Source organism: Canis aureus, chromosome 18 (assembly GCF_053574225.1).
Source record: "Canis aureus isolate CA01 chromosome 18, VMU_Caureus_v.1.0, whole genome shotgun sequence".
Classification (NCBI taxonomy): Eukaryota; Metazoa; Chordata; class Mammalia; order Carnivora; family Canidae; genus Canis; species Canis aureus.
The window spans coordinates 403,959-430,436 of NC_135628.1; the positions used below are offsets into that span (position 1 = coordinate 403,959).

Below are 26,478 nucleotides of genomic sequence, written 5' to 3' on the forward strand. Positions count from 1 at the left end.
TCTATTGCCGTTTAAAGCACAAACCTCTCCTCCAGGCTAAATGCCCACTTCTCTAGGAGAACATCATCACCGCATACATTTTAGGTCCTGAATTAATGTAAGACTTTTCTCATGACATTTTGAGCACATAGGTCACAATATGCTTCTCCCTTTTTCCTCTCCCTGTATTTCACAACCAGTTCATTTCTGTTACTTCCTCCAAATTTCCCACAAGATGGAAAGTTAAAGAACAAAATTTTAATCAAATCATTAAAGAGTGCCCACAGATTGAATAGGAACAGAAGGAAAGTAGCTTCTTCTTGTGGGATTAGACCTTCTTATAAAAATCATGAAATCTTTTGAGATTTTTTTTTAAACATTTTTATTTATTTATGACAGTCACAGAGAGAGAGAGAGAGAGAGAGAGAGAGAGAGAGAGGCAGGGACATAGGCAGAGGGAGAAGCAGGCTCCATGCACCGAGAGCCCGACGTGGGATTCGATCCCGGGTCTCCAGGACCGCGCCCTGGGCCAAAGGCTGGCGCCAAACCGCTGCGCCACCCAGGGATCCCTCTTTTGAGATTTTAATAAAAATACCTTAACACATATTTGGAAGTTTCTTTAGTCTGATTGTTTCAAGACAAATAATCTAGAAATACAAATTCTAAGTTACGTAAAGCTCAATAAAAATGCGTAGAATCATTTACTGTATTATCTACAGTTTGTTTCTATAGCCGTCTGGATAGCAGTGAGCTAAACAATGAGGCAGTTATAATAACAGGAAAATACTTGGCATTTGCTGAGTATTTACTCTGTACCAGAGGTTGTTTTTTCTTTATTTTTAAGACCTTGCATGCATTATCTTATTAATCTTCACAAGCAATCCTTTGACTCTATTGCATGCGTACGTACGTGCGTGCGTCTGTGTATCAACACGGGCTACTCGTTCACTGGTCCATTTGTGCTAATCACTTGCATATATTTTTACCCACTTTCCGTAAAAAGTGGAGTCCTAAAACAATTCTCTGCTAGGACGCCAATTCTGACTGGGGAGGAGAGAAAGGGAAAGGTGAGCAAAGAGAAGAAAGGGATTTAAACGGGGTCGCCAGGAGGATTAAATGCCTCATCAGATATAAATACCTTAGAATTTGTTGTTCTTCTCCGGCTCCTGTAAATGCATAATCTTTTTCTTAGCTGGGTTTGTGAGTTGACGGTTTTCCCGGACATATTTGCAAAACTGGTCTTTCTATTTGACCTGAAAAAGATTCCTCTCTCTGTTGTAATGTAATTCTAGTGATAACTAGACTACAAGCAATAATAGACTGCCCAATTCCAAAACACTTAAGGGGCATTTTGTGATTTTTTTTTCCTCTATTACAAGAGCACCTATTACCATAATTTCTTATTTTGCTCATGTCTGTTTCATACGCATCACCTCGGGGACTTTTATTGCTCTTATCTACTCAGAATAGTGCCTAGCCCAGAGAGGGTGCCCCCCAAAATATGTCTACTCAATGCAAGAACAATTTCATCTGTGACTTGAAAGAGTTAATATCTTCCTTTCAGGTCAAATGCACAAATCAATTCTCAACCAGAAAACAGACCACCTATAGCTATTCAGGTCACACACCTGTTTCCTTAAATATCATCGCCAAAGCGCATTTGATAACTGCATCCATCTTCCGCTAGCATTAGAGGTGTTTCATTAAAAAGCAATATAAGTCCAATTTGTTTTTATATTCACCTTGACAAAAGTAAAAATGGATCACTGAGTAAGTTCATGTGTCTTTTGTGCATTTATGAAATCACACAAACCAATCACAGTCTTACGTTGGGCATCGTTCATTCAGTTATCCAGGAGCATCAGTTGATGTTATGATGACCTGAAAAGGTAATATCCAAGGTAGAGATTTGGCCAGAGTATTCCTGTAAGCACAACGTTAAACATGTGAATCAAGAACAATTAATTTTTAACGATCAGGCTGTCTTTTCAGGTAGTCTTTTCTTTGGACCATCCCTTAACTGGAGGAGAGGCAGGGAGAGTTCCCCAGGGCCCACCGTTGGCCTGCGTCTCACTCTGAGCACGTGACTCTGGCCCTTACCGTCCAGAGCTGCAGCTTCCTCCGGCACCAACGTGCGGATGACCCCTCAGACCGTAGTAGGTGTCAGCAAGGGCTTGGCCTCTCCAGCTGAGCCCGGGAGCTCTGTGACACGCTCCTCAAAACTTTGTGTTTCTCCAAAACCCTTAGGACTTCTAGAAGTCTGTATTTCATCTACTATCAGTCAAATCACCCCATCCCAAGAGTCCCATTCTTTCCTTAGCCCCCTTCATTAGCTCCGCAGCCCTCTTCTGTTGAGTCCTTGGCCGCCTCTGAAGCCTCCCTCCTCCCCTTGTCTCCGCTTCCCTCCCAGATTAAGTTATTTCATTGTATTCGGTTTCTGCCGTCACTGTCGGTCCCTTGCTCCAGAGTGACCCTCCAGAGTCACAGATCACCTCCTACCGTCCGACTTCCGAGGCCGGGCACGACCACAGGGCCTGCCCGCCGTCCTGCTCAGCGCCGACTGTCTCGGCCTCTCGCCCGCTCTCACCCTCCGTCTTCACACGTCCACGCTCACCTGGGCCAGGTACACTGGCAACTCCCTGCAGGGGGTGCACAGCGGCCCGCCTTTGCCAACACGCTTCCTCCTGCCCCCGCCGCTCGGAGTCGTGCTCCTGGACGTGTATCCGGTATCTCTCTCTTCCTCCGTCCTGCATGTGGTAGTTCTTCTCCATGTCACCATTACCTTCGGGTCGTTAGGACAATCATCAGATTGCAGTGTCAATGTTTATCTTCTGCTTTTTAAAGTACGTTAATTTTTCATCTGTCATTCTTTAATCTACACACTTTTCAGGGTCCAAGACTGTATCTTGTCCTTCTAAATACACGCAGCAGATTTTTAACATTCTTAAGCAATGTCATGTCACTTTTTTTTTAAGATGTTTATTTATTTATGTATTCATGAGAGACACAGAGAGAGAGGCAGAGACCCAGCAGAGGGAGAAGCAGGCTCCATGCAGGGAGCCCGACGTGGGACTCGATCCCAGGACCCCGGGGTCATGCCCTGGGCCGGAGGCGGACGCTCCACCACTGAGCCCCCCAGGCGTCCCTAGTTATCAGTTGAAGGGATCATACACTTAATGTACCGACCTGTAATCACAGGACAACACAGAGTCGCTCTTTGGAACGAGAAAGGACTCACGTTGGCTCTAACAGCCCGTGGTAGGGAAGAGGGTTCTCTAAGTCCCAGGTTCCTTATCTGTACAAAGGAACTTAAACCAAATGACAGAATGTATGTAAAAGGCTCAGTGCAGTCCTGGCTGTGAAGCCGGAGGAGGTGACAGTCGTCCTCCCATCGTCCGCACCTGTTGACCCGGGGTTACTCGATGACCTCGGATGAGCAGGCGGACAAAACCTGGCAAGCGGACCCCGGATTGTTGGCAAGCAGTAGACGGGAGGCCGCGGCTCAGGGGCTCGTCGTCTAGCTTCGCCTCGCCGCGCGCACCACGGCCCCGGACTCCCTGGGTCCCCGGGACTCCCCCCCCCCCGGGCCCTGCAGCTGGAGCCCCGCGGCCCCACCGCGACGACAACCGCGGGCCCAGGGCGAGTCGGTCCCGGCACCTGGTCCCGCGGCGCCGCCCCACGGCCGGGGGGGGGAGGGGCCGGGGGTCCCGCTGGGGGCGCAGCGCACGGACCGCGGCAGGTGCCGGCGGGCGGACCCGCGTCGGAGGCGGCGGCAGGCGCGTCTACACCGCACGCCCCGGCTCCGCGCGCGGGTCGGGTCTCGCCCGGGGTCCGCGGGTCCGCGGGGGGGGGGGGGGGGCGCCTGCGCTCGGGGCCGCCCGCTCCGGGCTCGTCCTTCCCGAGGCCGACTTAGTGGCCGGGCGGTCGGCGAGGGCGTCCGGCAGCCGCGGAGCTCGGTCTGCGCCCCCCGGGCCCCGGGTCGCCCCGGGTCGCCCCCTCCCCCCGGCCGGGGCTCAAGCCGCGGGGATGAACCACGCCCAGGCCGCCCCTCCGCGGCGCCGCGTCCACCTGCGGGGGCACCTGGAGGGGGAGGGGCGGGGAGGGGGCGGGGCTCAGGGCGGTGGGGCCGCCGCTCCCCGGGCCCCGCCCCCCCGCCCCCGCCCCGCCCCCCCAGGCCCCTGCACCCCCGGCCTCCCGTATCCCCCAGGCCCCCGCCCCCCTTTGCAGACCGCTCGGGGCCGGAGCAGGGGCCGGGGCCGGGGCCGGGGCAGGGGCCGGGGCCGGGCACGCGCACGCGCACTGGCCCCGGGCGTCCGCCCCCCGCGGGCCCCACGTGTCGCTTGTTGTGGCGCCGCAGGTCGGGGCGGGCGGGGCCGCGGGGTCGAGGTCCGGGGCGGGTCCGAGTCCGCCCGCCCCGCCCCGCCCCCCGCCGGCTCCGCCCCCCGCCCCCGCCCCCGCCCCCGCGGCTCCGCCTCGACGTGTCCGGGAAGCGGCGGCTCCTCGGCGGCGGCGGGCGGCGGCGGGCACCATGCTGGACCCGTCCTCCAGCGACGAGGACTCGGACGGGGCCCCGGAGGCCGAGCGGCGCGAGGGGCCGCGGGCGGCGGGGGCCGAGGGCGCGGGCGGGGGCGGCGGGGCCGGCGGGGCCGGGGGAGCCGGGAGCGGGAGCGGGAGCGGGAGCCCCCCCAGGCCCGGCGACGGCCGCCCGCAGCCCGACGCGCGGCGGGACGAGGAGCGGGAGCGGGAGCGGGAGCGGGAGCGGGAGCGCGGGGTCCGCCTGCAGCTCTACGTCCTGGTCGTGCGCTGCATCGCGCACCCCTTCAACGCCAAGCAGCCCACGGACATGGCCCGCAGGCAGCAGAAGGTGCGTGCGCGCGGCGACCCGGACCCGACCCCGGGACCCCGGGAGACCCCAGCCCCGGGAGACCCCAGCCCCGGGAGGCAGCCCCGGGACACCCCCCGGGAGACCCCCCATCCCCGGGAGACACCCCCCACCCCGGAGACCGCCCGGGAGACCCCCCGGGGCACCCCCACCCCAGGGAGACCCCCCCGGGAGACCCTCCACCCCCCCCGGGGCACCCCCACCCCAGGGAGGCGGCCCCTCCCCCTCCCCCTCCCGACCCCGGGCCGCCGGCGCCTGCCCACCTGCTCCGCGCGGGCGCTCGAGGTCCCGGAGTCGGCGGGGAGCGCGGTGCAGGCGCGGGGCTCCCGTCCCCTCGGTGGGCGCCCCCCGGGCTCCCTTGTCCCCGCGGGCCCCCCTCCCCCCCCCGCGCACCCCCCGCGGCTCCCCCCCGTGGTTCCCCCTCGCCCCGCAGGCTCCTCCCCTCCCTCCCCCCCCGCCCCCCCTCCCTCCCCCCCCGCCCCCCCTCCCTCCCCCTCCCCCCACGGCCTCCCCCCTTGGGCCCCCCCCCCCCGCCGAGCTAGGACGCGGCCCGGTGGCCCCCAGCAGCGCCCCGCAGCCGGCCTAGCCCAGGGTCCACCGGCCGCGGACTTGGGCGGAACTGCTGGGACCTGCCGGCCCCGTGGCTAGGCCGGTCCTCGCTGGGGCGCAGGGGTCGGAATTCTCCTCCGTGAATTAAAAAAGAAAAAAAAAAAAAGTTCACTTGGGTGCAGGGCGCGAGGCCGGGACTGCACCCGGAGCCCCAGAAGTTGCTGTGGGAGGCGGATCCCGCCCGATCCCGGCCCTGCAGGCCCAGCCCAGGCGCCTGGATGGAAAACAAAAGGGTGGTGGGAAGCCTTTAAGGATCGGGCTCTTGTTTGTGCTTGTTTGTGTCCCGCAGAGGCAGGGGCTTCAGGTGCAGGTCTTCCCACTGCAGTTTTAAAACAAGATCCCAGGGGGCCTAAGGTCCTGCAGAGATGAAGGCCATGACCCAGGCCACCCCACTTGGGAAAATGTTCCAAATTAAACGTGTCCAGGGAATCCAAGAGAATGCGGAGCCTAAAGGTCCTAAAGGTGCCCCAGGAATCTAAGGGTGTCCTCAGTTGGCCCCCGTGTGGAGGCCCGGGGCGCGTGTGATTTGCTCCAGGCCTCTCTAGACGCGCAACTATTTATTTTCACAAGCAGGTGAGGCCTTCCTCAAACACTCGGGGGCCTCGGGATCCCCTCTGAAACGCCCCTGCGGCTTCTGGCAAAGGCAGTCTTCTTGCCACCCCCCCTCCTCACTTATCGGGCTTTAGAAACACCCAAGCTAGGAAGCGGTGTGCAGCCTTCACTCGGGGTACCGAGGGGAGAATCCTCTCCAGCTGTCCGTCCTTCCAGGCCCCGGCGCTGTGGGTGATCCACGCACCCATTTCCTAGTCACAAACCGGTTGGCACAGTTGGGTCCCCATTGTGCATGCCCCGTGGGGTTCTTGTGCGCCCACCACCCCGCTCCTGGGTGGGTACAGAGCCGCCTCCTCCTCCTCCTCCTCCTCCTCCTCCTCCTCCTCCTCGCTTGCAGCGCCGTCACCTGTTGCTGCTCCACTCCCGAGGCCGAGCAGCTTTCAATAGTCGACCTTAAAGTAAGTGCAAGTTTTCAATAGTCAACCTTAAAGTAAGTGCAAGTTTTGACCTGTTCCACGTGGTGCTGTATAGAGCGTCTGACGGCGCTGTATAGAGCGTGGTCCCGGGCACCACGTTGATCATGCGTGGGCCATTTAGGCTTATTTTCAGTGTATTAAAACATAAAAATGTACAGTGAAGCTAAGGCTGTTTCCCTCTGGACGATTTAGCTTTTGTCACTGGCAGCCGATCTATGCTGTGCTCACGTGTCGCATTCTGTCACGGAGACCTGTGCCTGTTCATAGCTGCAGATCTGACTCCTATTTAAATGAAAAGTTTCTCCAGCTCCTGTTTAAACTTTCAAGCAGGTAATTCATAATACTAAGGAAGCTACTGCTGTGACGTTAGGTTATAACCGAAATCCAAACAAAACACCCTGCTTCTGGCCTCTGCAAAACAGTTGGGATGCTCGGCGACTTCCATTCTGTAAAGCTCGAGGGCACTGCGTATGGTCAGATTTAATTCTGTGGATTTTTATTGAGGAGGCGGCCACATAACAGCCTAAGTACGTATTTCCCTTATTCAGAGGGCTCCACGGTTTTTTTTTTCTAAACATGCTGCTTTCTAAAGGGAGCTGGAGCATTTCTTGGCAGTAGGTTTTCTCCTAGGACAGAGAGAAGTGGGAATTTATATTCTTGTGAATCTGATGTACAAGTCAATTAATGCCAAAAGCCTTAAGTCTTGAATTACACAGTTGGGTTTTATAAAGATAACAGCATAATTGCAAAAATCACTAATCCACTGTGTATTTTTATTCTGTATCTTCAAGTAGTCAGACAGTGAGTAAAAGGATTTAATGGCGTAAGCATCTGAGATGCATATTGCTGCTTCCTCCTCGAAACGGAGCATTTAGAAACCCCCCCAGAATTGATCTCAAATGGTCTTCGTCTTAGAAACGACACAGGGGCCCCACGGCGTCCGTCCAGCTCTCCGTTAGGTGTGGGTGAGCTTCAGGCAACTAGAGCCGAGCCACAGTGCGGGCGTTTTTGTTTTCTTTCTTGGCTGCAAAGCCGAGGAGACTAGTTTGGTTTTTTTTTTTTTTTTTTTTTTCTTTTTATCAATGAGGTACCTGAGAAAGCTTAGTAGCATTCACTTCATTTGACTAAAACATACCTTTCTTTTGCTTTTGGCTGGAAAACTTCAATTCCAGGAATGGCAGTGGCCAGCGTGTGCCAGTGGGACCTGTGACTCCTGACGGCTTGGCAGGAAATCGGGAGGTGAGGGTGGACCTGGAGAAAAGCTGTGCACACGGTGGTCACAGCACCTGAGTGGCCACAGCCAGGGTTTCACAAGTGACACAAATACGGTGCAACGGCCGACGGCGAGGTACTTGCGTGGTGCAGTGCCCCAGGCTGATGCTCCCGCACCGCGGTTGCGTGTGCGCCGTCAGGATGCCGCAGCAGCGAGCCCTGGCTCTGGTTGCGGCTGGGTCAGTGTGGCAACGACAAGGCGGTGACACATGAGCAAACCCATTTCATCGAAAGGCGATTTGCTGAGCCGTTGGAGAACCTGGAGACCCTGGAGGAAAAAATAGGTGGTGTGCAGGGTGCTCAGAGGGTAGGAAGAGCCTGACGGCCACGCCGATGCCGCCGCGCAGGGCCCGTGCGTGCCCCTGTGGGCAGGGGTTAGGCCGCAGGCCTCCGCTTGGAGCCGCTTTCTAGACGTTTAGGACCTACAGCGCTGTAGTTCGGCGGGGTCTGTAGTGAGTGGTTGCACGGCTTTGGTTCTCGTTTAATTTAGTCAAGTCAGCTGTTGAAGGAGCCGACTCTTTAGAAATGAGCAGGAATTAAAGCTTGGTACCTAGTGGCTTTGAGCGTGAATCCTCCTGTTCTGTGCATGTTTACGTGCAGGGCCACTGTAATCACACCGAATGAGGACTTATTAAACCTTCATGTGGAATAATTATTCCCCCCACTTTGCATATTTTCCGTCTCTCGTAAGTTTGAGAAGTATAAGCAAATAATACCGTGAAATCGGTGGGAGGGGCAGAGGGAGAGCAGAACCCCGCGGACTTTGGCGCCTGACGTGGGGCTCCGTCTCACGACCCTGGAATGATGACCTGAGCCCAGAGCAAGTCCGGCGTTAGACCGACGGAGCCACCCAGGTGTGCCTTCTGAGACCTCCCGGATCCCCACCCCGCAGGGAAAGCCGTAAAAACGGTAAGGCCTGCTGGGGCAGAGCCCACGACTGCCGAGGGCAGCGTCGTCAGAGCCACCACCAAGCCCGGAGCCCAGCGGCACACCTTGCTTTCTTGTCTGCGGGTTTCAGCAGACGGGAGGGGCTTACTTTTTTTTTTTTTTAAGATTTATTTTTATTTATTTATGATAGAGAGAGAGAGAGAGGCAGAGACATAGGCAGAGGGAGAAGCAGGCCCCATGCCGGGAGCCCGACGCGGGACTCGATCCCGGGACTCCAGGATCACGCCCTGGGCCAAAGGCAGGTGCCAAACCGCTGAGCCCCCCGAAGACGTGAGGGTCTTACAAAAGCCAGACCTTTGGGAGTTATGAGGGGCCGCCCCGTGTGCTCCTCGGGCTTCGGTGCATGTGGTGCAGATGCGGAGGGATGGGTCCTGTCGGCCTCTACTAGCAGGGGTGCGGTGGGGTGGAAAGTGGGTGGAAGCGACCTCGGACCGGACCTTGGCGGTATCTCGGGGAGTCGGTGTTGCTTCGGCTCCTCCAACCCTCCGCTGGGTATCTGGGACCACAGCACGTAATTTAGGGAGATGAGTTGTGCTAATGAGAACTCAGACATGTTAAGTGATACCGGCGTTCGCCGCTCCCCAAAACGAAATCAGCTGTAATTGTGATACACGACGACTGCTTATCGAGTGCCATAAAATAACAGTATTATTTTCCCTCTTTAGTCTTTTTTTTTTTCTAAATAGAAATCACACTCTTTGTACACTCACAAGATAAATAGCACAGTTTATAAGGTTATTAAAGAACTTAAAAGGAAAGCCAAATGCCAGGTTGCGAAGGATGGGAATTCTGAGTGGAAAATCCCACAGTTATCATTTGGTAGTGAGGCCAGCCTCTTTTGAGTGATCACGATTTTTATAATGCATTTCAAACTGATGTGGATCTTTGGGGAATAAGTGGTGGGTCACACAGTCATGTGTCTCTGCTGTTTCGATTTTTAGGCTATGAAAGATTTAATGACTGTAAATAGCGGATGTATCATTGGAACAAAGGACACCGTCCCAGAGGTGAGAATATTTAGGAATCAAATTATGAAACTATTGTCCTAAATTGGTAACACCTCATCTTAGGACTGTTTTGTTCCCTTTGTTTCAAACTCAGCTAAGGGTTTTGGTGGGATTGCCTTTCTTTAAAAACAAAACAACCCAAAAAGACCAAAAACCGGTGCTTTGTATCTTTAGCTGAATATTAGAATTACCCGGAGAGCTCTTCGGAATCCCGTCATCCAGGTTGCACTCCTGACTAATGAAATCTCCGAGGCTGTGCTCTTGCAGCTTCCCGGGTGATGCCGGTGTGCAGCCCAGCTCGAGGGCTGCCGCTTGGTGTTTAAAGCTGCCGGCGACTGGGCTTATGCGAACCTGGGCAAGGTGGAAGTGTTCCTCGTAAGGAGTGAGATCACTGAGTAATTAAGTCAGTATATTTCATATTAAGGTGAAGGCGACCGGGATGCTCTGAGCGTGGAACAAACGCATCCAAATAATAACCTAGAGTTCATTGAATCCGTGCAACGGGAGGCCAGTACCTTGCAGAGGGTCTTTAATTAGGTAACGTGCTAGAGGCGACTGCCTTGCATTTGCGATTGCGTGATTCCCTCTAAAACCACAGATGACAGCATTAGGAACGGAAAATCCAGGAGGCTCAGGGTAAGCGTGAGTGTTGCCTTCCATCCCAAAATAAACTGGGAAGTATAGTGGAATCTAAGTAGGAGTTGACAGCGAGAAATGCCTGACTGAGGAGTAATTTCACCAAGGTCTTTCAAGATCCTTAGTGGGAGGACTGTTTCCTGTGTCTGTGCTGGGAGTGCGCACGGGTCCTTCAGAAAGTAAACCTCAGGAGGCATCCGTAACGGATTGTCTTCCAAGTGATGGACTTGGATTTCCTGTTTATTTTTTTTTTTAAGATTTTATTTATTTATTCATGGAGACACACAGAGAGAGAGGCAGAGACACAGGCAGAGGGAGGAGCAGGCTCCATGCAGGGAGCCCGATGGGGGACTTGATTCCGGGTCTCCAGGATCACACCCTGGGCTAAAGGCAGGTGCTAAACCGCTGAGCCACCCGAGCTGCCCAGATTTCCTGTTTAAACAGCTTTAAATGTGTTATTTTTGCGTGCAGTCTTTTTTTTTTTTTGCAAAATTTTAGCATTAGTACGGAAAACCTATTCCAGATTGTGTCAGGTCAGTGCTGTACACCTGAAGCTAACACTGGGTATCAACTACACTTCAATAAATTAAAAAAAAAAAAATAGCATCAGTGGGTTGTTGGTTTGCATTTTGGAGTCTGTTTGTGGAGCGTCATGGATGGTCTGCTTTTTTGAAACTTTATCACGTCGCTTTGTAAGCACCATGGTTTGAATATTTTCATCTTCTAGTCTTCAAGTTAGTGATGAGTTTTTGCAATGAAAATGTTACTGGGGCAAAGGTATGAACAACTCGAAGGTGATCTTTCCAGTCCGGTAGATGGGACGATGGTCGACTTGCTCCTCGTGGGTAGTGAGGGTGGGTGTCTGTACGGTCTAACATCCTTTTCCCATTTTTCTATTGACCTACGGGTTTCACCAAGGTGAACTCTTTATCAAGGTGTTGAGGAAAGCGTTCCTTTGTGGAGGGTTTCTTGAGTCTTACTGCCTTTAGATATACTTTGATTTTTTTGACATTTGTTCTCTCCCATGGAGAACTGTTTGAAGGACGGAGTTGACTTATTCCCCCGAACAGCTAAGTGATTCTTGCAGCCCCGATTCCTGATAATACTCTGCTTCCGTTACTGAGCTGTAAGGCAAGTTCATACCGTTTCCTTCATTACCTCATTGGTCAAATATTTACTGAACCTTTACCTAACACCATCCGATGTTTTGGAAAGACAGTAAAAGATAAAACAAGGAGAAATACCCTCACAGGCTGGTGTTTAGTGACTTACGGATTGTGCATGTTTTCCTTTACATCTTTCTCTAGGTTGGCTCCTCTAATTGATCTAGTTTTTCCTGTTTTTTTTTTTTTTGTTTGTTTGTTTGTTTGTATTATGCTGAGTGAAATAAGTCAATCAGAGAAGGACTTTATATGTTCTCATTCATTTGGGGTAGTTTTTCCTGTTGCTAGTACTACATACATTTGATTCTGGATAATCCTTTATTTTAATAACCTGATGGGGTTAGTTCCCATCTGTCACATTCTTTCCATCCTGTTCCCCCTTCTTTTTTTTTTTCTTTTTTTTTTAAAGATTTATTTATTTATTTATGATAGACATGAGAGAGAGAGAGAGGCAAAGACACAGGAGGAGGGAGAAGCAGGCTCCATGCCTGGAGACCGACATGGGACTCGATCCCGGGACTCCAGGATCGTGCCCTGGGCCAAAGGCAGGCGCTAAACCGCTGAGCCACCCAGGGATCCCCTGTCCCCCCTTCTTTTAAATAAAATTGCATCAGTACAGCAGCAGTGAGGAAGTCCAGGTCTTCGGGGGGTTGGGGCGGGGGCTGGGCTCCATTCTTCAGTAGTATCCGTGCGTCGGGTGAGTAAGGCATCTCCTTTCTCTGGGTCTCTGGGTCCTGGCTTTTTCATTTGTAAAACGGGGATAATGCCCGTGGAGATTTTTGTTGTAATTAAATGATATATATCAAGTGCTCAGTTCAGTGCCTATGATACATACGCTTTGGGTTGCGTGTTATCGTTTTTTTTTTTTTTTTTTTTGGTCAATTAAGCCTGTTGGCAACTGTTTTACGAAATTCAGTCTTCTCGCAACATCAACATCACTCAGTGAAGCCTCTTATGTCTTTGTGATGTTTTATAGGTTTCATTTATGTAGGCTGAGGTTGATGACCAAGGTTATTTTTAAGAATTTTAACATTTTTTAAAAACTCTGGCTTCTCTTGTTCTGTTGGTCAGTGCTCAGCTAACTTCGTGGTAACTGATGATGTTACTTTACTGATTATTTCGGTCATGATTACCCCAATCCTTCGAGGTCGTCTGCGTGGGCAGGTGGATCCTCGGATAGTAGGGACTTGTCCTGACCGGAGCTCCACCCTTTCTGCTTGAGGTCACTGGTAAGAGTGCTCAGGAGCATGTATTTTTGGTCGTGCTTTCGTTGATCCAGGCTCTACCGAGGAATGCCTTTGGTATTGTGCTAGTGAAATATTAGTGTTTTAGGGTATTCTTTGTTACTCTGTTACATTAGGGTAAAGACATCAGGAATGGACTTTGAACATCACCAAATTCCTTGTCACGTCAATTGAGGTCGTTGCCCAACCTAATCTCACTGGTGCGACTAAGTTTCATATTGTTAAATCATATTTACGTTTCTAGGGTGATTGCTCCCCCATCGTGGTTTTTAAAACACTTCTGATTTCCGGTTCCCTAGACTTTTATTGCTTTATTTTTTGCCTGTGGTCCGAAAGGTCCATCACATGCTTGGTTTTAAGGAATAGTATTAAGTGAGGAATGTATAGACTTTGCTCAAGGATGTAAAATAGATACTTGTTTGACAGCAGACAATTCACTCATGAAATTAACTATACCCAGAATCTATTTTAGATTTTTCTTCTTTGATCCTATTTGATGTTCTCCTTATTCCACATTCAAGTATGATAATCATGACATCAGAGAATTGGCCATTTCTGGGTTTCCAGCTATATTAACATAGTTGGACATACCTCTTTTGTTTTCTCTATGGGTTTTCAGTCTTCAGGTTTTATCTGTCCCTTAAAAAACTGCATTCGAGAGGCGCCGCGGTGGCTCAGTAGGTTCAGTGTCTGCCTTCAGTTCAGGTCATGGTCCTGGGGCCCTGGGGTCGGCCTGCAGTTGGGCTCCCTGCTGGGGTGGGGGAGACTCTGCTTCTCCCCCTCATGTACTCTCGCTTGCTCTCCCGCTCATGCTCAAGCTCTCTCTCAAACGAATAAATAATCTTTAAAGAATTCATTAGACCACCCAGATACTCTTGCTTTTTAGATGTAACTTCATAAATCTTTTTATAGTTGCTGTTTCCCTAAGATTTTTATTTGAGGTGGGGGGAGCGGAGTTGGGAGAGATAAAAGTGGTTCTTTCATCTGGCAGCTTAATTAGGATTCTTCTATTTTCTGCTTCATAATAAAATGAAAGTATATGGAGCTATGAAGTTACCTCTAGATACAGTTTGGCATCAATTCTATAATAATATGAAACTTTTGCTGTTTTCCTTTTGAACCAGTATTAACACAACTAGAATACTTAGAAATTTCTAGTGTTGAAGTTTTGTTTTCTCTTTAATAACTTCTAATTTTACGTTGACACTGTGGTTCACTGAACTATTTCTTTGTAGTATGTGATTAATTTTTAAGAATTTTTATTTTTATTTATTTATTTATTTTAAAGATTTTATTTATTTATTCATGATAGTCACACAGAGAGAGACAGAGAGGCAGAGACACAGGCAGAGGGAGAAGCAGGCTCCATGCAGGGAGCCCGACGTGGGATTCGATCCTGGGTCTCCAGGATCGCGCCCTGGGCCAAAGGCAGGCGCCAAACCGCTGCGCCACCCAGGGAATCCCAATTTTTAAGAATTTTTAAAGTATGAGTCAGGGGGGAGGAGCAGAGGGAAAGAATCTCAAGCAGAGATTCTCAAGAGAATCTCTGAGAGCTGCATGCGGGGCTTGATTCCATGATCCGAGATCATGACCTGGGCCACAAGGGAGTCTGACATGCAGCTAATGCAGCCACCCTAGTCCCTCAAGTAGTATTTCATATCACAAGTCCTGTGCAGATTTTCTGACTTTAGGATTTTTTTTTATGCATCTAATAAGTGTGAGTGATCATTCCTGTCTTGTCATCTTTATAGTGACTGTTACCCTACTATCATTCTACGATTATTTCTAGAAGTATTTAATTCATAAGTTTTGATACCAAATTCCTGAGTGTGAAGGTAAGTATATACTTAAAGGGAGTTCCTTTTCACTGATTTTGATTCATTTAGTGTGGTATTGGGCAAGGAGTTTTTGTTCAACTTTAAAGTTGAAATTGCTCTATCAGGTGCTGATATCTCCAACACACATGCTCTCGCTCACCTGTATATGCCTCTAAACGTGCACGTGCGTGGATGCATGCACGCATTTTGAGGTTTTTGTGTATTGAGGAAAATCAATGCAACAATTTTGGCCTAGTCTTTGCTTTTATAAGAGCTTGAAACGGTCATTGCTAGTGTAACCACCATCTCCTTTTCCCTCTTGTTCTGTGTTTTCCATTTCCTTTCCTTTTGTTTTATCTTTATTGTATGCATTTCACCTCTCTTCTATGCTGGAGTCAGGGACGGGGAGAGTGGCAGGACATAGATCTTAGGCCTTCCTTGTGGTTGTGCCTGTTGCTTGGATTCACTGGGCAGAGCGTATGTGTGTGTTAAGCTAGGTCTCTAGCTTTCTTCATGGATTATGAAGTTAGTAGACGTTCATCTGAATGGATTTCAGTTTTATATTCAGTCTGCAGTGTTTCCTTTAAAGATACTCTTACGTATCTGCATGAATATTGGAAGATGGGAAAATTAAATTCTGCTGTGAAACCCGTATTTTTATTACTTTCACAAATTTAGGGAAATATATTCCAAATTTTATTTAAGGAGATGAGAATCTTATTTTAATTTAGTTCTCTAGAAAAATATTTAAAACTCAAAACACTGCTTTAGCCAAAAAGGCTTACAGAATGCTGCGTATCCTCAGGAGCCATTCTGAACTATAACAAGACAACTACTGATTACGTTTTTGAAGCTCTGGTCTTCCTGACCGGAAGGACTTCACGTATTCTTGAGCAGTGGGGAGTAGGGGGCTTGAATGCATGTCCTTGTTCTTTCATCCCTGCTTCAACTAGAGGGCCGCGTGCTTTCCATGATCAAACAATGCACCTGAAATGACCGAGGGAGGCCAAAATGTAATTTTTCATAATTGTGGTCCAAGCGCACAATATCATAAGAATTCCTGTAGTTTGCTCACTACGTCCTAGAATCCTAGCCTTTGGACTTTATTTCCTTTTTTTATCCTTATGAATACTTAAGAAGTGCTGTTGCGGATAAAATACAGTTGAACCCAGTACAAATCCTGCCATAAGGAAGCTGAGATCTAACATGTGAGATGTTGAATTTGTGGTCCTTCGGATGAGTCGAGATCAAAAGGACAACTGTTTGGAGCTCAGGAGCAATTTGGGTACAAGAGGTAGATTTGAGAATGGATTGTACTATCCATCGTCACATGGACTGTAATTGAAGGCATGGGCTTGGATGACGTGGTAGGAAAGCAAGTCCAGCAAAAACGGTTGTGATGCCTTGGTCTTCAAACTTGAGGATTTCAGCAGGAGACAAGGTTGAGCTGGTAAAGGAAATGGAGGAGGGGCAGTCACTGTAGAAGAGAGGATCTGTTTAATAGGATGACGTAGAAGACAAGGTCAAGTGCTATGGAAGGTCAAGTAACACGGGGATTGGAAAGGTTACCTGGATTCGGCGATACGGAGGTGACCCCGCCAACTTCTTTTAGGTTTAATGTCATGACGCAGTTTTCATGTTATTTCCAAGCTGTATTTTATATGCTGAATTCAGGCTTTCTTACGTTCTCTGACGAATAGCTTGGGTTCTACATGGTGGCTCTCCTACCCCGGACTAAGCCTCAGTGCTGCTCTTTGTAGACTGCCGTGTACAAGGACGATATAAATACAACTCTATACGTGTGCACGCGTATGTATTGTGCTTTATGAAAGGGAGATAGAAGTTATTGATGAGCATAGCTTTCAAATGTGCAGTGGAGCCCTACGCGACGTATGCTACGGAGAGCAGATCTTTGATGTTGATTGGCATTTTTACTGAGTTTAGAAGTTAATTGTGTATAAAACAAAGATTTTGTGTGAGTGCTGGCATGCATACAAGGGGGAAGGAAGGCCGTTCTTGGTATTCTTAGCTTATTGGTAATCTGTCTCCCCTCCTGTGTCGTCCCCTCCCTTTTGGCCTTTCCAACTTCCACTCTTCTTTATGGAAAGCCCCCAGAGGAGCAGGGCTCTGCCTTTGTCTTCTCTAAACTGCTCTCTGACGTGTGAAAGGATGGATCCTCCAAGATGCTGTGAAGACCCTATAAAACTCCTGAAATGCACCTAGTGCGGTGCCTGGCGTGGAGTAGGTCATCAAAGGGTTTTTTTCTATGTTCTCATTTTCATTTAGAAAAATGTTCTATGGAGCCTGTTAACATTGATGTAGGCAGCGAACAGGGGCAGTGTTTCAACAGGTATTATATTCTAGGCTCTGCTTTAGGCACTGGGGGCGTAGGTGTGGACCTAACTGCCCTGGTGAAACTTGTAGTAGAGATGGCATATCAGCAAGTGTATGTGTAAGTGTCGAGGGGCCGTGGAAGGGGGTTGGCACGCATCGCTGATTCAGGTGGGAGGTCAGAGGAAGGCTCCCTGAGGAGCAGGGACTGGTTGACTTAAGCAGAAGTCTTTGAGCCACTTGAAAATGGGGTTGAACGGTGAGGAGAAAGAACACGCAGAGGGCACGGATAGCAAGGCGGAGGGCTGTGAGGGGCAGTAAAACCGGCTGAGGACAGCAGAGGGGTAGGGGGGCTAGAGTGGGACGAGAAAGGGAAAGTAGAGAAGGGACGACTCTGGGATGGTAGACGGCAGGCTCACGTACGTTCTGTAGGTCATGTTAGGATGTTCAGAACTGAAGTTTGGGAGCCGTTGAGTTTTGGGCAGGTACAGGAAGTGACCGGATTAAAAATCTAAAAGGATCTTTGACCTGAGAATCCTGCACTGCCTAACCCAAGGGGCCACCATTTATGTGCAATTTAATGTACACGGCGAAAGTTCTCTGGCCTCGAGAACAGGCCGTGGGGCAAGAGTCAAAGTGGGAAGACCAGGTAGGAGGACTGTGGCGTATGGCGATGGTTCCGGGTTTGAATAGGGTGGTCGCCTAAGAGCTGGTGTGCGGTATGGGAGGTATTTACTCCACGTCATGATGTGTTTGTGAACTTAAATGATCAGCACGGTAAAGTAGTGCTGCTTGGAGAGTCTAATGTGCTCAAACCAAGCCATTCAGGTTTACGTACGTAGTTCAGTAGAAACCTTGCAGAACTTAGGGTTAGTCTGTCCATGCTTCCCACTTGCAGCCAGCTTCCCGGAAGGAGCCCTTTGAACTCTTCATTTTTTAGTTCTTTTGGAAAAAACTTCATAAATTGAAATACCCGCAGCACTTTCTCTCATTGATTCTTTCTAGGCTTTAGCCTTCCCTCCTGTAGAGCACATGGCAGGGAGAGTCAGCTCCTACCAGCATCTGGCTCTTTTTCTTCTACTTGGAATATGGTTCTTTACCATTGCTGGTTTCTGCTAGTTGCCTCCGATATGTTATTACCGTCTTGCAGGCGGTAGAATTTTTTAGGCACGTGGCTGTCTGGGTGAAGACCCTTCTTGCCGCCCCCCTTTTGCTATCCACAGGACTGCGCATGGTCGTCCAGAGAATGTGGGTCGAGACGATAGCCCTGGAGGACACCAACTTCATTTCTCCCCCGTGAGAGCAGGAGCACGTCCATGGCACCATCAGTCCTCATGGGGATGACACAGGCAGTGTCTTTGTTTTTCACACAACCCTGGAAGACCAGCTCCAGACTTGAGGTTCCACGGACGAAGGCAGGAAGGGAGTCTTGCCACTATAAGAGCAAGGGTGTGGCGTGCAGACGGTGGCCTCGAGTCGTTTTGATGGCTGGGGAACAGTCGGAATCGGATATGTGTTCCAGCTCCTCATGCGGTGACCTGGAGCCAAGACGGATTTCCGACTAGTGGGGTGTGGATGGAAGCGATGATGCGTGCAAACATATGGGCCACTCTCTGTGAAGGGGAGGAGAAAGTCTTCTCTATCTTTGACGTCTTCTAGCTGGACTGAGAATTAAATTTACATGAGGCAGACCAACAAGAGGAAGAAAGCTTTATTGGCTGCACACATAGGCCCAATGATAGGGACATAAATAGGGCAGGTTTTCTATTTTTAGGCAAAGACCATAAATCTGAGGAACTGACAGGACAAAGAACTGAGCCTGGGGAGCTTCCATTATTATGGAATTCTAGACAGGATTTGGGCTGGGCAGGGTAGTAACGTAGTAAAGGGTTTTCTTGTGTAGGCTCCTGGACTCCACGTTTCCCCCCTCCTGTGATGGGGACATCTGTGTACCTCTGGGATAGGAGGATCCTTTCACGTGGGGGCACGTGCAGAGCTGGGTGTTGTCCTTGCAGAGGCGTCTCCAGTAACTTACAGTACCACGCCAGGGCCCCGGGGTGGCCCATGAGGCGTCTGACTCCTGGTCTCGGCCCAGGCCGCGATGTCCCGTGGGAGCCCTCGCTCGTGGGGGGTCAGCTTGCCATCCTCTCCCGCCCCCTCTCCCTTGGCCCACCGGAGTCTCTTCCTCCCTCCCGCGGCCGGCACACCTGCCGGGCTGCACCTGCGCAGCCACCTGGCCGGGGCTGATGCCGCTGGCTGAGGGTCGCGGAGCGGCGCCGCGCAGAGGGACGGCCACCCCACTTCTCGGATCTCGAGACCGAGCAGTGACCTCGTCCTGTTGGTGCTGATTTTCCAAGTCGCTTGGGTTTCCCCTGTCAGGGCAGGTCTGTGCTGTCGTGGTCTAGCTGCGTCAGTCCCGTAGCAGAAGCCACCTGTGTTCCTGTCCTGCCGTGGGAGGCAGGAGGCCTCTTGTGGCCACGAGGGAAACCCCGCAGGGATCTCAGGAACCGGGATGCACATCCGTTGCCGCAGCCCCTGCCTCTGGCCCGTTCTGTGAGGACAGTGCCCCGCCAAGGCTCCCTGTATCTTCGAGCATCCGGAGGCCCTCGTGCTCGGAGCAGTTGACTCTGGAAACCGAGAGCTACTGAGTGAGGCGAGCTGCTGTCGCGACCGTCTCACGCCGCAAAGCCAGCTAGTGGCCGTTGGTTGCGGGTCTTAGAAACTTTCCTTGGAGTTCTTGGTTCTCTTCTCTGTCCCCCTTCATTGCCGCCTTAAGTTGGCGCACACTATAAACCAGCGGTTCTCCGCGGGGATGATAAAACCCCAGCACACGTTTTTAAATATCTGTGAGATACGTTGGTTTTCTCCACGATTGGGGATCACTATTGGTGTTAGTGGATAGGGCCCGAGGATTCTAGAAAACCTGAGATGCACGATGCTCTGTAGGGTGAAAGACACAGCATGGGGGTGTCCTATTGGATATTATGCAGGAAAAGCCCGTCTAGTTATTTGAGCCTCGAGGAGAGCTCTTTATATAATACAGAGTGTCTCGTGTGTGGGTTTAATATGGACGATCTTCCCAGAAATACAACCTCTGGGTAAATTTGGGGAAAGATTCCACTTTATTTCTTTTTTAGGAGCTTTCCTGAGAATTGCTCACCGTGTTGCAGTGTCACCAACAGCAGTGGTGCTCGTGATACTTGTGTTACGGACACAGGATGCTCGTGTCCACTTTTATTTTGAATTGTCCCGTTCTCCTGGATTGTATGATAAGTGAACTACCGAGCCCTTCAAAACCCCAAAAAGAAATAGCGCTGGCCTTTGGGTCACGTGCTGCTCCACTCAGCTTACTCAGACTTGCACCCTGCGTATGTGGGTGCGTGCGTCTCTAGTCTCTTTCCCCGTGGACCAGCCGTGCCCAAGCGCTTACGTCTGAAATACATGTTATTTCCCTTCATCTTATTATTCCAGTTAGGATGTTAGGTTTTTGAAAATATGAGCAAATTATCTAACCTGGTGATAGATTTCACTTCTGTGTAGCAAAAGGGGGATGTTTTTCTAAAGAGGGGGCGGCTCATGCGTTAGGGCCCGTCAGAAAGCGCTGTCGCACGGAGGGGCAGCTCACGATGAGGCCCCGGCAGCTTTAAGGGCACCGGTGAGGGACGGGAAGGCTTCAGGGTTGGGGGGAGACCGTAGTGTCTTTGGCCTCTGTGGGCAAAGGCGGGAACTCCGGCCTGAGTTGACCAGGAGCCAGTGGCGTTGGGTCGCAGTCGGACGGGGTGGTCTGCAGGAGGAGCAGGCAGCGAGCCTGGGGGCCGTCTCCCGCCGGCTTCTATGCCCCCCTGACTGTGCAGGTCCCTCACCAAAGGGAAACCCGAAGAGGAGCCGAAGAACAGCCGGCCTGGCTGTTGGGGCCTGTTAGTCCCGAGCCACGGAGCGAGGGAGCCTGTGGGGCCGTGGATCCGGGGAGCGTTGGTGTCCTGGCCTCCTCCCCGGCCACCCCACTGCTGTGCTCTCCCGGGAACTTGGCGTCGGGGCCACAGGCTGAGTCGTGCTCCTCCCGTCACAGTTCTTGTGAGTTGAAGATCTCGTGCTCCGGTTTCCTAATTTCATTTGAACCTTTTTTTACATGTACCTTTGAAGGAGCGTGACAAATTTTCTGAATTTATGTGGGTTTGAAATTCTGTTTTGATAGAGAAATTGGGCATCACACTCTGCGTTGAAATCCTCTTCCCTCAACTTTGAAGATACTAATGCCCACCCTTCCGGCTTCCAGAGTTGCTAATGAGAAGTTCAAAGTCTGGTTTCTTTTTTTTTTTTTTTTTTCATTCTGGATCCATTTTTTTTTTCCTCATGCTGTTAATGTTGGGTTTAGAGGGTTCTTTTTTTTTTTAATAAATTTATTTTGTATTGGTGTTCAATTTGCCAACATGTAGGATATTGACTTGCAACAAATTATTTTAAGATTTGTGTGGAATCAGAAAAGACCCCGAATAGCCAGGGGAATTTTATTTTATTTTATTTTATTTTATTTTATTTTATTTTATTTTATTTTATTTTATTTTATTTTATTTTATTTTATTTTTATTTTATTTTATTTTATTTTAATCTTATTTTTTTATTATTTTATTATTTTATTTTATTTTATTTTTTATTTTTTAAGTATTTTTTTTTTTTAATTTATTTATTCAGAGAGAGAGAGAGACTGAGAGGCAGAGACACAGGCAGAGGGAGAAGCAGGCTCCATGCAGGGAGCCCGACGTGGGACTTGATCCCGGGTCTCCCGGATCAGACCCCGGGCTGCAGGCGGCACTAAACTGCTGTGTCATCGGGGGTGCCCAGCCAGGAGAATTTTAAAAAAGAAAACCATATCTGGGGGCATCACAAAGCCAGATTTCAGGTTGTACTCCAAAGCTGTGGTCATCAAGACAGTGTGGTACTGGCGCAAAAACAGACACATAGATCAGTGGAACAGAATAGAGAACCCAGAAGCAGACCCTGAACTTTATGGTCAACTAATATTCGATAAAGGAGGAAAGACTATCCACTGGATAAAGGACAGTCTCTTCAATAAATGGTGCTGGGAACATTGGACATCCACGTGCAGAAGAATGAAACTAGACCACTCTCTCGCACCAGACACAAAGATAAGCTCAAAATGGATGAAAGATCTAAATGTGAGACAAGAATCCATCAAAATCCTAGAGGAGAACACAGGCAACACCCTTTTTGAACTTGGTTTAGAGGGTTCAAAAATGTTACGATCTCTTTAAGTGTCTTGTGCTACGTGCTTGTTAATTCAGTGTGGCTCTCGGCACGTGTCCCCTTCATCCAAGGAAATTCTAACTTTTTGTGCACTTGTGATGCACAGAGGCTGGGTTCTAAAGGGCAGTGGTTGCTTTTGTTCCGGGTGAGACAGCTCCTGGAGTCGCTCCACTGTCTGAGCGCACTCAAAATTTCTCAAGGTTCTATCTGGATGAATTTTCTAATCCTGCTTTTGAGATTATTGTAAAGGGTTTCTTCCTGCCTCTTGGCTTTAGGTATCAGAGAAATGTAAAGTTAGCTTAGGAAAATCCAAGAACAGAACAGAGCGTATTTATGTTATATGTGTAAAATAATGCCCTATTTTTCTTTTAATTTTCTATATGACTCACGAGTCTCCTCGTTGGCTTCCATGGGGGCTGATGGAGCTGTTAACTGGAGCGAGGCCCATCGTCTCCGATGTCCCTGATGAAGACAGAGAAAGTTTGTCCGAGGAAGGGAATTTCAACAGAAACGTGGTTGTTGAGCGTGGTTTTTGCCTGTGGGCATGAACCGGTTGCCACAGATGTCATGAAGAAGCCAGACCTAACCAACCTCCTGCGTCATGTGTAGGACCTTCCATGTCTAGTCACTGTGAGATGGAGTCGTGGGGAATTTTAACGTAAAATGTCGCAAACTTATAATTAACCAAAACCCCGTTAATTTGAGTATTTTAAGCAGTCTTAGCACCCCGCGAAGGGAGCAGTGAGGGGAATCGAGTATCTTCTGAAATAGCGTGCGTAGGAGCTGGGGTCCGGGAGGAGACGGTTCTCAGTAGGACGTCGGAGGCTACTTTTCACGGTGTGAGGCCCTCGGGCCGCGCTCCCCGACTCGCCAGTCCGCTGGTTCCATTGGGTCGTAACGTCTGTATTTTCTCTCAGGAGCCAAGCGTGTGACCGTAAGAACACTTGAACTCTTCATTAAAAGAGTATTTGCTCAAAATCCTGCCTTCTTCACTGGTGAGGCCACTGATGAGCGGAGACGCGAGCCCGCGGTGTGTCACTCACGTCGGCCTCCTGCGCAGCGGGGGAGAGGCCCTCCAGCGGGCGGTCCCCACGTCTTCGCGTCGCGGTTTAGCGTCCGCGCGTAGAGGGGCCCGCAGCATCGCTGGCCAGGCGTGCTAGACGTGCGAGCTCATCTCGTTTCCCTTTCCGTGTTTGCTCAGAAAATGTAAGCAGCCTGCCTTGGGGCGGCTGGTAGGCTGTGGTGTCGGAGTTCTGATCTCGGGGCCCCGTGGCCCTCGACGTTGACCTCGTGGGCTCCCCTAGATGGCATCACCCCCCACCCCCCCTTGCAAAGGAAGATTTGTAGTTTTTCCCCCGATACAAGAGCTCTGCCCTAAAACCGGTCGGACTGCCCTGACGTCGGGAGCACGAGGTCCACCGCAGGATGCGTGGCCCGGCCTGGCGCATGCTAGCGAGCGTCACGGCCTGGCCTGAAGGGACGAGAGGGTTCGCTGACCTCGTGCAGCGGCGGTAGCAGGGAGGTGCTCGGGCCCACGGGGGCCGGTTCCAGTCGCAGACCTTAGTGTCGGCCCCTGGCCTTGGACTTGTGAGTGGTCACGAAGTGCAGTGGCGTCCGTCCAACGGCTGGGACGGTGGTCGGCCTTGATGCCTGGCACCTGCTGTTCGGGGGAGGCCCGAGGGCTTCTGACCCCGTCACCCGGGCAGCCCTGGACCTGGCTGTGGGATGCGGAGAGTGCGCGTGTCGCCGCGCCTCCTCTCCCACGGACCGTGCTACAAACTGTCCTGTAGCTTGGCTTTTCCCCGCCCCAGCACCATATCCTGAATGTTTTCCCTTGCAAACGACTTACTAGTCGCGTACTCTTTCCTCTGTGGACCCTATAACCTCATTAGCGTTTCGGCCGTGGTGGCCCGTTTAGCGTCCCGTAGAGGGACGAGGCGTGGATTTCGCGGTGTTTGTAGCCTGGGCGTAACGAGTGTGCACGTTCTGAGGCTTACGTACTTGGCCCCAGTACAGGGCACCAAGCACACCCCCGCCCTTCAAAGTCAAATCTCTGGATAACTTTGACTTCCTGAAAACCTAATCCCTTAAAAACGTACCTCCGGTTTTCACGCTGACGGCTTGCTGCGGCCCGGAGGCCTTCCCGGCGACCTGCGCCTCGTGGATGGGCTGCGTTACGGGCCCGCGCTCTGGTCCACCAGGGAAGCCAGAGGAGACGTTGAAGGAAAGTAACGTCTGTCCCAACACCCGCACGGAGCGGCCCACGTAGTTAGACTCCCGTTCCGGGGGTGGAGTCCCAAGTGACGTGTCACACACTGTGGGGTCTGTGCAAGCACCATCTCCCCGTGTCCTCGCCAGCCCCGAATTCGCCCGGAACAACGCCTTTGGGGGCCGCCTTTGGTGCTCAGAAGACGTCCCACTGGGCCGCGCCAAGGTCCGACATCTCTGCATATTGGTCGTGAAGGGATCTCGCTCAAGGATGTGGGAGTGTTGGCTTTTCAGGTGTTCTCGTAGCCGTTGTCGGGCCGTTCTGTGAAGCAGGTGGTGAGGCCGGGTGGCATCCACGACCCACGGTGGTGTCTGGAAAGCCTGTCAGGAGAGGGGTGTGTGAGGAGGAGTGTCCTGGGGGCGGAGGAGGTGAAGGCAATGGAGGGGCTCGGAAGGCCGTGCGATCTGAAGGCACGAGCAGGGAGCACACCGGCCCAGGTCTGCGGGGAGACTTGAAGGTGACGCTGCGGGTCGGGGCATCGCCTCCCGTGAGGGGTCAGGTTGGGGCACCGCCTCCCGCAATGTGACCTAGACAGCGGCGCCCGGAGGGGACAGGAACGACTGCTGGGCCCCCAGGCTGGGAGGCAGCCTCCGCGGCTCCTGGGGTGCTCCTGGGGTGCAAGCACAGGCACCTGCCCTGCAAGGCTGTCTCCCCGGCCGTGGAGCGGCCGTCGGAAGCTGTGCCCTGGGGGGCCGTTGCCGACGAGATGAACGGTCTGCTCGGAGACGTGGGGCGCTCCCGGTTCAAACAAGTGAAACGTAAGAACAGATGCAGCAACGTGGGGAAGGGCGAGCCGCGCAGCTAGGGGGGAAAGCCGGCCACCCGTCCGGTGGTCACCGACCTCTCCTGGTCACGAGGGGACTCCGGAGCCACAGAGGATGAACGAGGGTGGGGCGCGGGGCGGTTTGGTGGCTGGAGTGTCCCACTCGAGCGTTCAGCTTGGGTCACGTCTCAGGGTCGAGGGATCGAGCCTGGCCTCTGGCTTGGGGGCTGCTAGAGATTCCCTCCCTCCGCCTCCATCCCCAGCTTGCATGTGCACACACGCTCTTAAAAAAAAAAAAGGAAGACTAGAGACTTAAATTCAGGTTTTACTTTTTATTAAAAATCTAGGTTTTTGAAGGCCTGGCTCTGAAACTGCAGCATGTGGTAGGCGGCTAACAGGAGGCCACTAACTGCACATCCCCGAGCCTCCCGCCAGGCGTCCCGCGTCCGCAGGTACGGGTAGGGCGAAGGAGTTCACACTTTAACAGGCACCACGGTCACGGCCACCAGCGGTCCCTGGCCGAGGGGCGTCGCGAGGTCCTAGGCAACGACGCGTTGCGGGAAGGCGGACGATGCCAGGTTGCGGGCTGTCTCACGACGACGACTCTGTCCCTTAATCAGCTCTCCTAGGATCATCCAGACAGAACCATCTGTCGTGCGGGCGTGGGGATGCCCAGGAGAGCCCGTTGATGGGGGACTTGGCTCAGGTGATCGCGGAGGCCAGGAGACTCCAGAGTCCGCTCGGCAAGCGGCAGAACCGGGAAGAGCGCTGACCTCACCTGAGATGAAGGCCTGGGAGTCGAAGGACGGAGCGCCAAGTCCGCGGATGGCCGCAGATCCAGGAACCAGGGGCCGGCGTCCGGAGCAAGAGAGGATGGACGTTCTACGCAGCCTTGTCCACCGTTTCCGCTCTCCTCGGATCCTCCGTGGCCTCGTGACGTCCAGCAGCCTCGGGGAGCGCAGTCTTGCCCCGTGTCCCGATCCGCGTGCCGGTCTCTGGGGAGGTGCTCTCACGCCCAGGGATGGTCACCAGCCCTCCACGTGCCCTGCTGCTCCGTGCCGATGCCGCACGACGCCGTCCTCTCCACTGTGCTTCCTGGAGCGTCGGTTTTGACCATGTTTGGGCCTATTGGCTGCTCTTCCCAAATGGGGTTAACCGGTTCGGGTCTTCGTGTTTCCGGCTGTTAGGAGACTCAGCAACACAGATTTCTGTTGTATCGCTTACGTCACAACCCCTTTTATTTCTGATTCTCATGCTGGATCTCT

General features: G+C 51.8%; 1 protein-coding gene and 1 long non-coding RNA gene across 14 annotated transcripts in view; one reads left to right on the forward strand and one right to left on the reverse strand.

The window, feature by feature from the left end:
- Window positions 1-344: 344 nt before the first annotated feature.
- LOC144288220 (uncharacterized) lies at window positions 345-3,601 on the reverse strand. 2 transcript variants are annotated; one of them, XR_013356185.1, is made up of 3 exons: window positions 1,608-3,601; window positions 1,118-1,232; window positions 345-1,023 (listed from the first exon to the last, which is right to left on the reverse strand). It is a non-coding gene; the product is annotated as an uncharacterized LOC144288220 (long non-coding RNA). The 2 variants fall into 2 exon arrangements; XR_013356184.1 differs by having other exon boundaries at window positions 1,118-3,601.
- Window positions 3,602-4,683: 1,082 nt separating this feature from the next.
- The window catches only part of CADPS2 (calcium dependent secretion activator 2), a 452,677-nt gene continuing 430,882 nt past the window's right edge, over window positions 4,684-26,478 (forward strand). For 11 of the 12 annotated variants that reach the window (XM_077855972.1, XM_077855984.1, XM_077855983.1 and 8 more), the window contains exon 1: window positions 4,684-4,843. In XM_077855972.1, coding sequence (XP_077712098.1) covers window positions 4,823-4,843 — 21 coding nt within the window. In that variant the 5' untranslated portion in view covers window positions 4,684-4,822. Of the gene's footprint in view, window positions 4,844-9,647; window positions 9,726-26,478 lie in introns of those variants that run through there. The other variant, XM_077855971.1, reaches the window with a different exon arrangement.